Source organism: Osmerus eperlanus, chromosome 23 (genome assembly GCF_963692335.1).
Source record: "Osmerus eperlanus chromosome 23, fOsmEpe2.1, whole genome shotgun sequence".
Classification (NCBI taxonomy): Eukaryota; Metazoa; Chordata; class Actinopteri; order Osmeriformes; family Osmeridae; genus Osmerus; species Osmerus eperlanus.
The window spans coordinates 9,642,500-9,654,727 of NC_085040.1; the positions used below are offsets into that span (position 1 = coordinate 9,642,500).

At 39.3% G+C, this 12,228-nt stretch overlaps 1 protein-coding gene across 1 annotated transcript in view; it reads right to left on the reverse strand.

The window, feature by feature from the left end:
* The window catches only part of mllt3 (MLLT3 super elongation complex subunit), a 105,119-nt gene extending 93,472 nt beyond the window's left edge, over positions 1-11,647 (reverse strand). Inside the window, 2 exon segments of the mRNA XM_062449613.1 lie at positions 10,786-10,966; positions 11,529-11,647. Of these exon segments, the coding sequence (XP_062305597.1) occupies positions 10,786-10,966; positions 11,529-11,540 (193 nt within the window). The 5' untranslated portion in view covers positions 11,541-11,647.
* Positions 11,648-12,228: the final 581 nt, after the last annotated feature.

Consider the following 12,228-nt stretch of genomic DNA (forward strand, 5'->3'; position numbering starts at 1 on the left):
TGTACTGTATGCCATGAGTCTCACGGTGAATGCGTGAGACTTGAGAGCCCGGACCATTCATGTCCTTTATGGTTTGCAGGCAAGAGGAAACCTCCGGCGCTGATATTAAGCCTCAAAGATCTGTTTATTTGGGGGCATGGCTGGCTTGATTGACAGGTCCAGTCGCGAGTCATTGACAACCCGTTTGGACAAGGGGGGTCTTCTCGATGGAAGCTAACGATGTTTGCAGTGACTTTGCACAGTTTACTAGCCAGGTGCATAGAGGCAAGTAGAGGAGAAGTTTTTAGATGACAGTTTGTCGAAAAGTGTGTTTTGGAGTTTGGAATGTATATTTACTAGGGCTGGGAAAGTTAACGCGTTAATCTTCTTAATCAATTTGAAATGTTTAACGCATAAAAAATAATTTTGCGCTATTAACGCAAGACCTTTTTTGCATCTATTACAAACACTATAAGCCTCAGTTTTAACCACTTCCTGTTATGGCAGCTGTTGTGAGTGCCGGAGCCAATTCACCCTGGCATGATGGAAAAAGACAACAGTGGAGTTTTAGGAGGAAAGTTTACATTTAAAAAGTATCCGGATGGCAATGTGGACAAGACAAAAGTGGTTTTAGAACAAAAAAGTGGCTTTGTCTCAAGATCTCTACAGACCTTGCAGCCAATTTAATGCTCAACACTTGAATGGGGGCTTATTACTTGAAAGAGTAAGTAAGTAAGTAAGTAAGACTTTATTTATATAGCACATTTCATACAAGAATTGTAGCTCAAGGTGCTTTACATAAAATCAATAAAAACAATAATACAAGTGATAAACAATTCAAACTAAAATAAAAATCCCAATAAGATCTCTGTTCGAGAGAAAACAACTTTAAAAAGTAGGAAAACCCTTTTGAGAAATAATTACTTAAATGCTTCGGTAAAAAGGTAGGTTTTAAGCTGTCTTTTAAAAATGTCTAGCGTATTTGCTTCCCTAATATTTATGGGTAATTTGTTCCATAGTTTTGGGGCGTAATTGACAAAAGGCCGAATCACCAATCTTCTTATGACTGCTTCTGGTGACCTCTAATAGGCCTGCATTTGATGATCGCAGTGTTCTAGCTGGTGTGTAGTTTATAAAGGAGTTAGCAATGTAGCTAGGTCCTTGTCCGTGTAGAGCTTTGTATGTGAGGAAAAGGACCTTAAAGTCAATTCTGAAGGTAACAGGGAGCCAGTGTAAAGTAGCTAGGACAGGACTAATGTGTTCTCTCCTTTTAGTTTTGGTTAATAATCTAGCTGCAGAATTTTGAATGAGCTGTAGTCTTTTAGTGGTTTTCTTGGGAATACCAGTGAAAAGTGCGTTACAGTAGTCCAGCCGGCTGGATATAAAAGCATGAATTAACTTCTCTGCATCATTTTGGTTTATGAATGGTCGTACCTTTGCTATATTCCTCAGGTGAAAGAAAGCTGTTTTGTTCACTTTATTAATGTGAGAGTTGAAATTCAAATCTGAGTCCAGGATTACACAGAGACTCGTCACCTCTGGTTTAAGACAGGGGGTTAAGCCTCCAAGATTCTTAATAAGCATCTCTCTTTTGGATTTGGGGCCACATAGTAGGACTTCGGTTTTGTCTTCATTTAATTTAAGAAAGTTATCATTCATCCATTTGTTTATTGCCAACAGGCAGTTGGTAATGGAATTGATGGCCGTTGCATCGTTGGGTTCAGTGGATTTTATTTGCATCAGAGTTTAGTCTGAGGTCGCTAATTATTTTGGTGAGAGCAGTTTCAGTACTGTGATATTTCCTGAAACCTGACTGCGAGACTTCCAGGATGTTATTTTCTTCAAGAAAATAATTTAATTGGACTAAAACTATCTTTTCCAGTACTTTACTAATAAATGGAAGGTTTTATATTGGTCTGTAATTTGCAAGTAGACTGTTATCCAATTTGGGTTTCTTTAATAGGGGCTTTACAACAGCTGTTTTGAAGGCATCTGGGAAGACGCCAGTTCTAAGGGATGTGTTTATAATCTCTAGCACCGGACCTGAGACACTATCAAACACTCGCTTAAAGAATGTTGTGGGTATAGGATCAATATCTGAGGTTGTGGAGTTAGATTCGCTGACAATTTTGGAAAGTTCACTAAGTGTGATACAGGTAAATGTGCTCATGGTTATGTTGCAGAATCTACTGATGTCAGTTTCGACCCCACTATTAATAATACTCGCTCTGATCAAAGTTATTTTGTTCTTGAAGAACAAAGCAAGCTCTTCACATTTAACTGCTGAGGATGGAGGTGGGGCAGGGACAGTGTTTAGCAGCTGGTCAATGGTGGAGAAAAGAACTCTGGAATTTCTGGCATTTTCTGTAATAATGTTGGAGAAATATTCTCTCCTTGCTAGACGGATGGTTTTGTTATAGGTGGTTAGTGTATCTTTGTAGATATTGTAGTGGATATTGATCTTTGTTTTCCTCCATTTTCTCTCTGCTGCACGGCATTTTCTTTTCGTTTCACTAACATTTTTATTTCTCAGCCATGGGGAGGTTATGCTTGTGCACTTCTTTTTGGTTTTCAGTGGTGCAACAATGTCTAACACAGATAATAGTGCATCATTGAGGTTCTCTACCATTTCATTCAGAGAGCAATCATGGTTAGTCGGCTCATATAGAGCAAATTGTTCAGAAAATGTCATCATAGCTGTATCGTCTAAATATCTTCTATGGACTAATAATTATTTTTTGGTTTTTGTTAGGATAATTTCCACATTAAAAAGTATATAATGATGGTCTGAGAGGGGTAGATCAGTTATTGAAATATTATTGATATTTAGTCCAGTTGTTATCACTAGATCTAGTGTGTTTCCGTGCCGGTGTGTTGGGTCTGTTATGTGTTGAGTTAGATTGAAACTGTCAAGGAGATTTAAGAGCTCAATAGTTCTTGGGTCTGCTTTTTTATTTACTTGGATATTTAAGTCTCCGTTTAAAACTACTTTGTCATATCTAGTGACACATAGTGATAATAGTTCAGAGAATTCTTGTATGAATATTGGCGAGTGCTTGGGTGGCCGATATATAATAACAAAAAGTATTGATTCGGTTTTGAGCTCTATAGCAAGATATTCATATGATGTGAATTCACCTAGCTCAGTGATTTTGAACAACAGTTTAGAGGAGAAAATAGCTGCGACTCCTCCACCTTTTTTTGATGTCCTTGAAACTTGGTGAAAGCTGTAATCAGGCGGACACGCTTCTATCAAAGTTGCTGTTGCCGTGTCATTGTTTAGCCAGGTTTCTGTTAGACAGATGCAGTCTAAGTTGTTTTCTTTGACCAGATCATTAACTAGAAATGTTTTGTTATTTAGTGATCTAACATTTAGAAGGGCCAGTTTCATCTGTGGGGTATTAACAGATAAAACAGGGGTAGATAAATCTGTTGGAAGAATATGGATAGTTCTGTGACTTCTAACACTAGTTTCAGGTTTTTAACCATGCATTTTACCATGCCATTTTCTGTTTGTGATGATGACCGGTATGTCCAATGAAATAGCCACCGCTGTCTTGGACAGCCGAGATGCAGGAATTATTTAGGCTACTGTGTCGTCTCAGTTACACTATCAGGGCTTGGAAATACAGTGACTTTCTAAAGGAGGCAAATGGCTAGTAGAACATAACATTTCATAATAATTTGAGTTAATCAAACAGCTGAACCCCGTCACCAAAGAGCGCTTGGGTTGAATTCATTGAAAGCTCCATGTTTGTTGAAAACGAATTCAACCCAAGCGCTGCCGCTGGAGAGCCGAGATGTGATGATTCTGCCATCGAGTCTGTTTTAGAACACATCGACAGCGCATTAATTTTGAAAGAGGAACAGAGAAACGCAATCAAGGCATTTGATGTCCATCATCGTATAAAGCCCGCCCTGACAATTTGATTGGTCCGAACAGCTCCTGTTCCGACAGTTTTTCCCCAACCGAGCGACCCCAGACCCAACTTCCGAGCTGGGCTGGCACCCAGGCTAAAAAAACATCTCCAGAGGGCTAAAATCATAGCAAGTGAATGGAGACACGCCAAGCCTCAGGGTTCAAGACCCAATTATAGATTTTGTGTGTGATTAATCAGACTTAATTTATTTTATCTCCTTACCTTATCATTTTTGTTTGGGAATCATTCATTTAACACAACTACTTATGCATCCACACTTTATTGGATAGAGACAATTCAAGTCAGACAGGACGGCAGGGAGATAGAGAGGGGAAGACATGCAGCAAAGGGCCTGTGCCCAGGCTGCTGCAGTAGGGCCTCAACCTTGTTATTTAAGATGGGTGGTCTGGGGTTGCATTGGGAGTACTGTTCTCACAATACAAAAATGTGGACTTCGATACTGATACCAAGTGTAATATCACGGTACTCTCTACTGAAACGATAATGATTAAATAGAAATTGATTAATTTGACAATGCTTTAGTCTTTTATTTTCAATTGGAACTTTTTACAATGTGTATGGAAGTGCAAGCATAAATACAATGGTTCCCAAGGTGGTTGAACCCCTGAGCTCTGTTAGAGACTGTTGTAAAGATTAAACTTGTTATACATAATGATAATCGTAAAATAAGAATGAAACTACTTTTCTAAGTGCACTTCTCAGAAATAAATCCTAGAGCGTAACTGAGATGAGTAGCCTAAAATACTTTATTTGTGCCTGAAACAGAACATGAGGATGTTAAAAATGACACACAATAATAATAATATACACTAGCCAGGGCTCAAATGGGATCAAAGGTTTGGCGTGAGATAACTATGCATACCTGTCAACGTTTGTCAACATATCCCTGTAAAGATGCCATCTCAAAATATGTTTAAATGCCTGTTATGGCAGCAAATTAGGGTGTTTAAATCAGCATGTGCGATTACTTGTGCCAGTCACAAGAAATAACTCCTTCCCCCATTCTTGATCCAAGCCAACTTCTTCGGGGAACTGCATGGTCCATTGAGACGGTGGGCCGTCTCCACGGCAACACCTGAACACCAGCAGGCCATAATAAGATGCTGTTGTGACTTTACTGACTGTTGCATCATTAATTGTAACTTGCTGGAGAGGGCAGCCTCTCTGGACTAGTGGAAACCACTATAGCTGTGGGTGATAAGAGGGAGAGAAAGCTACAACACATCTGTCTGTTTCTTAAAGGAGTCATTGATTGCAAAACTGATTTGACCTTGTCATAGTTGAATAACGACAGTTCGGTGGGTAAAATGGACATACAGTTAACCTCAAAGTCCATTGACACTTCTTTCCTATCTAAATCTCACAACTTGAAACTGCAGCTGTAAAACGATTAGTTTTGAAAAAGTTGAATTTGTGACGTCACAAATGTAGCATCACCTTTGTCATGCCCCAACATTTACATACAGACCAGCCCTCTGGTGTTCTGGCCCAGGATCTTATACACTAGTTTAGCTGTGTGCTGCTCTGTGTACTTCCACGGGAATTACAAAGGAGAAAGTTTGGAAGTTTTTAAAGGATATTGAAAATGGACCATTGTAAATGCAGTGTTCCTGGCTGTACAGTGAATGCTGACACTTTTCAGAGTCTTCCTAAGGAACCGAACACTTGACGGGCTGTGATGTTTGTCTATGAGAAGATCCCTGTGCAGTTCGACCCTCAATTACACATTTGCTCGAACCATTTCACCGAGGACAGTTTTGAAAACCTGGGACAATGTAAAGCAGGATTTGCTTTATGAAGCTGTTACTGAAAAGAGGTGCTGTTCCAACCTTATGTTCATCACAACCGCAAGCTGTAGTAGGATGTTGTCGCTAACAGGTATTAGCAATGCTAACATATCCTGCCTGTATCTAGCATCGGTAGAATGTGTGATGATTTAGTTTATTGGCAATGGGGCTAACGTTATTTCATGTTCCTGACTGTGTTTCATTCAAATAAATAACCTGTGTTGTCATGTAAATCTACAATTCAAGATGCATGTTTGTCCAGATCCATTTTCCAGCAAGACAGCTAGAGCTAACTGAAGCTGATTTCAAATGATAACGTTAGTTATCGGCCCCACGGAGCGAGAGAGAATATATGAGAAGTATGTTTTGGAAATGGGACCAAAATCGAAGTTGCTCTTTTGAAAAACTGTAAAAGAGGAGGGCCACATGTAAAAATGAATACTAACCTTTTTATGTCGCCTCTTTACTTGGATATTGGTCCAAACTTCTCATATGCTCTCTTTCGCTCCGTGGGGCTGAAAATCAAGCTGTTCCACTCAGCGCTCCCCCTAGAGGCCTGGAGAACTTCCGTTGTGAAAACTGGATGCAGCGTTTTTGGTTTGCGTGCTGTCGTTTTTGCAACGCATTTATGTATTTGCAGCGCGTTTATGTATTTGGTTGTGTTGTGTGTATTTGCAGCGTGTTTGCTGAATGCTGCGCATGTGTTGTCAAATTAATGAAGATGTTCTTAATTTGCTTGTGTTTTGTCTATTTGCATGCGTTTTTTTAATTTGCAGCGCGTTTGCACATGTCGGCCACCGTAGATATGCAAGGTTAGTGCTGACTTAATATTGAATCAGATGCTTTCACACGGGTTTCTTTATGAATGAAAGGCTGGCTACCTAACAGAACGACAATATAAAGTGGATATACTTTCAGTATAGATCAGTGAATTTTGTTAGATAAATTATTGCATTTACTGATGTCAAAACTGCCTGCACATTGCAAATGTGGTTAAACAAGAGCTTTAGAGAATTTCAATTGTGATCTGAGAAATATAAGTATCAAAGCCACTGAGGAAAACTGTCATTACCAGATGCATCACGGGCACAACACTATCTTTCTATTAATCCAGAAATGTGTGTGTGTGTGTGCCACCAATTTTATCACAGGCACTGTATATAGTTTAAGTAATCTGTATTTAGTTCTCATCTTAAATTGCCAACTGCATCACGGGCACTGTGCACTAGTTCCTTCCAATTTAACAAAGGCCATTCCATGACTTCATACAAAGGCCCTTACCTTCTCCGCAAAGGTTACCAATGTCATGCTACTAAAGCACATCATTCTAGTATGATAATATAGTACAGATAGTATAAAACTAATATAAAAAGTTAAAGTAAGGAAGTACTCAGGCACTCATTTTATCACTATGTGAAAACCTTGGTATTTGAGAGTATTTCATGATGTGTCTCATCTGAAGAGTTATTGGAAGTTAAGTATTCTCTTGCTGGTCACTGGGATATTTCCTCCAGGCCCCTGCTTCACATTTATTAAAGGAATCTGGGAGGTCAGCAAACTCCCCCTAAAAATAATTTAGCAAACCACATCATCAAAGGTCATCAAAAGTGACACAGTTCCATATCAAAGATGACAGGTTGATTTGTGTGCAGCTTTGAAGCATTTGGGAAAAGAAATACTGTGTGGGTATCTCAACACACACACACACACACACTTATTGGACCCAACATTGAAGTCAGTCCATTCCAAAGCCAAACATAAATCCATTGAACTGTGAAAAATATGCAATTTTGCTCACCACCTCAGCCTATCCCCTGTCATGTGCACTCACCAAGACCAAAGTTCAGTTTAATGTCTCAATAATTTGCTGCACACAATCAAGAAACCCCCAAAATCCATCACCATATTGTAGGCCTGGTAAAGTGGACAAACAATAATGTTTACCTGGCATATATATTTTCCTGGCAGAAATATTTCACGCATATCATAAAAATTATCATCCATGCCAAATTGTCATACATTTATGGTGCCCTACCCAGAAAGTTAAAGACCCTGGGCATTTGATAATTAATATTCTTCAAATAGTATGCTATCCATTTGTATACTGTACATATATAGGAATACATATTTTCTTTTTGACACCAATAATGGATTAAGGAGATGCATTACTTCATATAAATGCATCTGTGCATGGGCGGATCTACAGGGGGGCAAGGGGGGGCTGCCACCCCCCCACTCTAGTGCCCCCCCCAGCTGCCCCCCTAACTTTGGTGATCCAAAAACAAACATCCACTATGTCCACAAGCATCTCAAAACATTGAACTGAACAATACATTTACCGAAAGTGAACAATTAAATGTTTTATTTTAAATGTATTCTTAGCCCCCTGCCCCTCAAATACTTAGCTACGTCCCTGCATTAAAACGTGCAGAACAGCGTTCACACAGTCTGGCTTGCACACAGCGAGTCTGCTGCAACGCAGTACTGCATCCCGGCAAAGACTGGAGCGACTGAGCTGTGAAGTTTAAAACACACATGTTTAACTTAAAGTTACATTTGTAATGAATGTAATGTATGTTAAAGACGATTCAGCATCAGCAAAAACAGCGAGTCTGTTGGAAAAAAGACGGGTGATCATGGGTAATTTGTAGACTGTAGCCTAATTATAAAGTTTTTAATTATAATAAGTAGGCCTACTTGAGTATTAGTCTGCTGTTTTATACTTGTAGTCCACTGCATCTTGGACACAATTATTGTACTTTGAATTTTCCTTTTGCTTTTTATACTTTTACTTTTTAAAAGATGCACAGTTTTGTTTTGTTTGAACACTGGGCTCAGACCCGGAGTGGCCATCGGGAGAATTCCCGGTGGGCCGCTCTGCCGGCTCATAAATTGGGCCGGCAGATCGCCTGCTTTCTCTTAGTTTTTTCACACACCGAATAAAATGGTATGTGTTAAGTTTGTTAAGTTACTGTGTGAATGATAAGCTAATAGGCTACACTAGGTTTTCATTTAAATAAACATGATCAGACCGTGCATTAAAAAGTGCAGTTTTCAATTGTCGCGCATGCTCTCTTTCTCAAACAAAAGTGTGTGTACCAAGGTTGTTGCCATGGAGACAACCCTAAACCATTTATTGTTGTGGAGGGAGTTAGCAAGATTAAGCTGATGCGAAAATAATTAAATGGATGGGAAAAAGATGCCAGGAGGAACTGAAAAAGCTGTAAAAAAAAAAAAAGATGGCACTTCATAAATCTAGGTTCCTGCAAGGGTGGGAAAATATATTCTCAAAAGCCCCGAATCTTTCAGGTAAAAATTTGGATTGTAGCCTAATTACCGGAAAATATAACAATACGAGTCCAACTTAATGCTTATATTACATAAAGCTCAAAAAACTATTTTGCACTGAAATTAATGCAAAAAATCTCCCTCACGCGCTATGCGCGCTCGCATTAATGTGAAGTTCCAATTTCACCTCACATCAAAACCTATAGGTCCTAGGTTCGGGTTAAACTCAGAATGTTCAACGTATGGCTCGACCCCTGGTGGGGGATGGGCTGGTTTTGTCTATTACACTCCCGGGCTTAAAATGGGTCCCACTCCGGCCCTGATTGGGCTTATTCCTGTTGTGAATAAAAAATGCTTGTAGTGTGTAAGGGCATGATTAAACAATAACTACTGTAGTTTAAATGTATTTTCGTGTTTGTTTTGTTAAAGCCATTCATATAGGGATTCCCACGTACCGTTTACCCATGCAACCCTGCCAAGACCTCTTGCCACCCATTTGCCCCCCCCATGTCAAATGTTCTAGATCCGCCACTGATCTGTCTAATCAAACTGCGAGATTGTGTTTAACTCTGTGCCCTTTACTTTGTGACCAATATACCTTCCTTCCTACCTACCCATCATTGTATTTAATCAGTCTTTGAGAACCACGCAATTGTTTGTCTACTAATGTAAATCAATTTTCAGAAGCTCCTCCTCCTCGACCTACAAAATGGGAAACTCAAAAGCAGCATTTGAGAATAAAAGGGTATACAACAGATTGTACCTGCTGCAATCATTTGATGGAACTTTTGAAGTGGTTTCTTACAGACATGGTAAAATATTCCCATTGACTCATTTATAAAAAACAGTCATGTCTGACTGATGGTCAAATATCACTATTCAGCCAAGTCTCGATAAAGAACGCACAAAGCGCATATACAGCAAGATCCCCAAAACATTGAAAAACAACTACGAAACAGTAAATTACAAGCAACACTTATTAGAAACAAATGATTACTATTTATAAAACAAGTTTGCATTAACGGGGCTAAAGCTCTAATTTTGCTGGATGGGAACAAATAACCAGACACTGCGTTGCAATATTACAACTGTTCGAAAAACTGCGAATGTTCTACTGCAATGCGAGTCGCGTGTAATTACAATATGACAGGGTCTCTCAATGACTACGTCTTTGGCACGTTTCCCAGCAATTGTCACGCCAAAAAACACTCAACGTCACACACACACACACACACACACTAATTGATCCCTTCCCTTCTTTCCAAACGCTCTTCAACTCATGGACATTAGGCTGGGTTTGCATGTTGGTCTGTAGGCTACATTGCGTTTTGGACATTTGCCTATATGTTTTATATGTTTCTGGATCCTTGCTCATACAATGTCAGTGTATCCACTGGGGGCAAGCATGTCCCAGATGCTTAAAATGTTATGATTCACGTAATGCATTACATTTAGTCATTTAGCAGACGCTCTTATCCAGAGCGATCCAGAGCATTAAAAGCATTCATGCTAAAGCAGGTCGAAAGAAACGATTGTTGTAAAGACGCATTAAGGAAAAAGACTTGAAAAAAAAAATAGCATATATCCAAAAAGTCCAAGCGTCGCTAAAATGATTGCGAAAAGCAATTCTATAAGCTTGGAAACACAAACGTTTCAGTTACAGCTACTTCGTGGATCTACAACAGCAGCATTGGGTTCCTCACGGCCATGTGTGCGACTGTACTGTAGTAGTGTGCTAGTATTGTGGGTAGACAATGGAAAATCAAATGGGTTAAGTTCATCTGTCTTACCTCTTTTGGGTTTCGGGAAGCTTTCGTGCAGGTGAAAAACTACTTTTTCCACAAAATGCTGTATATTGCTGTGCTCTGGTCCCCGGACAAACACCAGCCAGTCGTGCGTAAAGCCTTCAACAGTCGGTTTCTTTCTGACCTGAGCACGATGACCAAGTTCTAATTTGACCTGAACAGCACCCTGTAAAACATCCACAATGTGTAAATAAGAATGCATTTTCAGTCCTTAACATGCCACTTTATACAAAAACGTTTCAGTTGATGTGCATACGAAGAATGTATTACAATTATATATTAACAGGAAAACGTAGGCTCATAAACACATGCATTTTAAAAATTGTATTGTAGGCCTATAGCCTACGTTGAAAACGAGCGACATCTTATGTTAAACAGTTTCAGCATTCTTTAAAAAATTAATCAACGTACAATAATAAAAGACAGTGAAACTGCAGGTCATTTTCAACGCTAAAGATAATTCTAAAAAAAGTTTGTTTTATGGTTTCTTTATCACTTTCTAATAAAGGCTATACCTAAAGGTACAGTATATTGATTGAATGGGAACGCAGCGCTAAATTTGCATTTTTCGGATCGACTAGTTCCACTGTATTGAGATATTGATGTAAATATGGCAGAAAATCTTCGGCACCAAGACGCGCAGAGTTGCCAATACTGCCTTTCTCATCCATGTACAGATACTGTGCGAGACACCCAGGCAAAAGCATGGTTGCTTTCTATTTACTCACCGAGCTGGTCATTCTTGATGTCGCGTGTAACCACTATATCACGAGGAATTTGTTTTAAATGAGCGGATATTGTAGTGCAGATGGCTGATGGCGGACATGGTCTCTTAATTGAACTCAACCTCGAGTTTCAAAGGCTGAGAAGAAAAGTAATACGCATGCGCTGTGTAGTGCGCTGACAGAAATCGCAGACAGACCAGAACCTCCTTGAAGGGAACCAATGAGACAGCACACACGCACAAAGTACTCCTCCATCCAGTAGCCTATCCTACCTTTTCCACCTCTTCGAAACGGCAATGTTGGGCAGTTTATTGGCTTCAAAAAATATATAATATAAAAAGCAAGTACAAATGCAAGAACTGACTAAACTACGTCCAATATTTGTATTCATTTCACTCAATCTGTATTTGTCATTTCAAAGAAGATATACAGTTCTCCCAAATCCAAGTGTATGGCTATAGTAAGAACATTTGAAATCTGACTCTCAATACGAAGAGTATGCCTACAAGCAGGCAGCATACGTAAAACAATTTAACAGTTCGAAAATAGATGGGTTATCAGTAAAAGCGTTATGCATTAACATGCACACACCGAAAATAAAGTATCCACGTTATATTGTCTATGGCTGTTAGTTAGCCAGCATTGCATCCATAAGATAAGCAGTGCTGACTGACAACGCTGGCAAAATACAGTTTAAATCAGC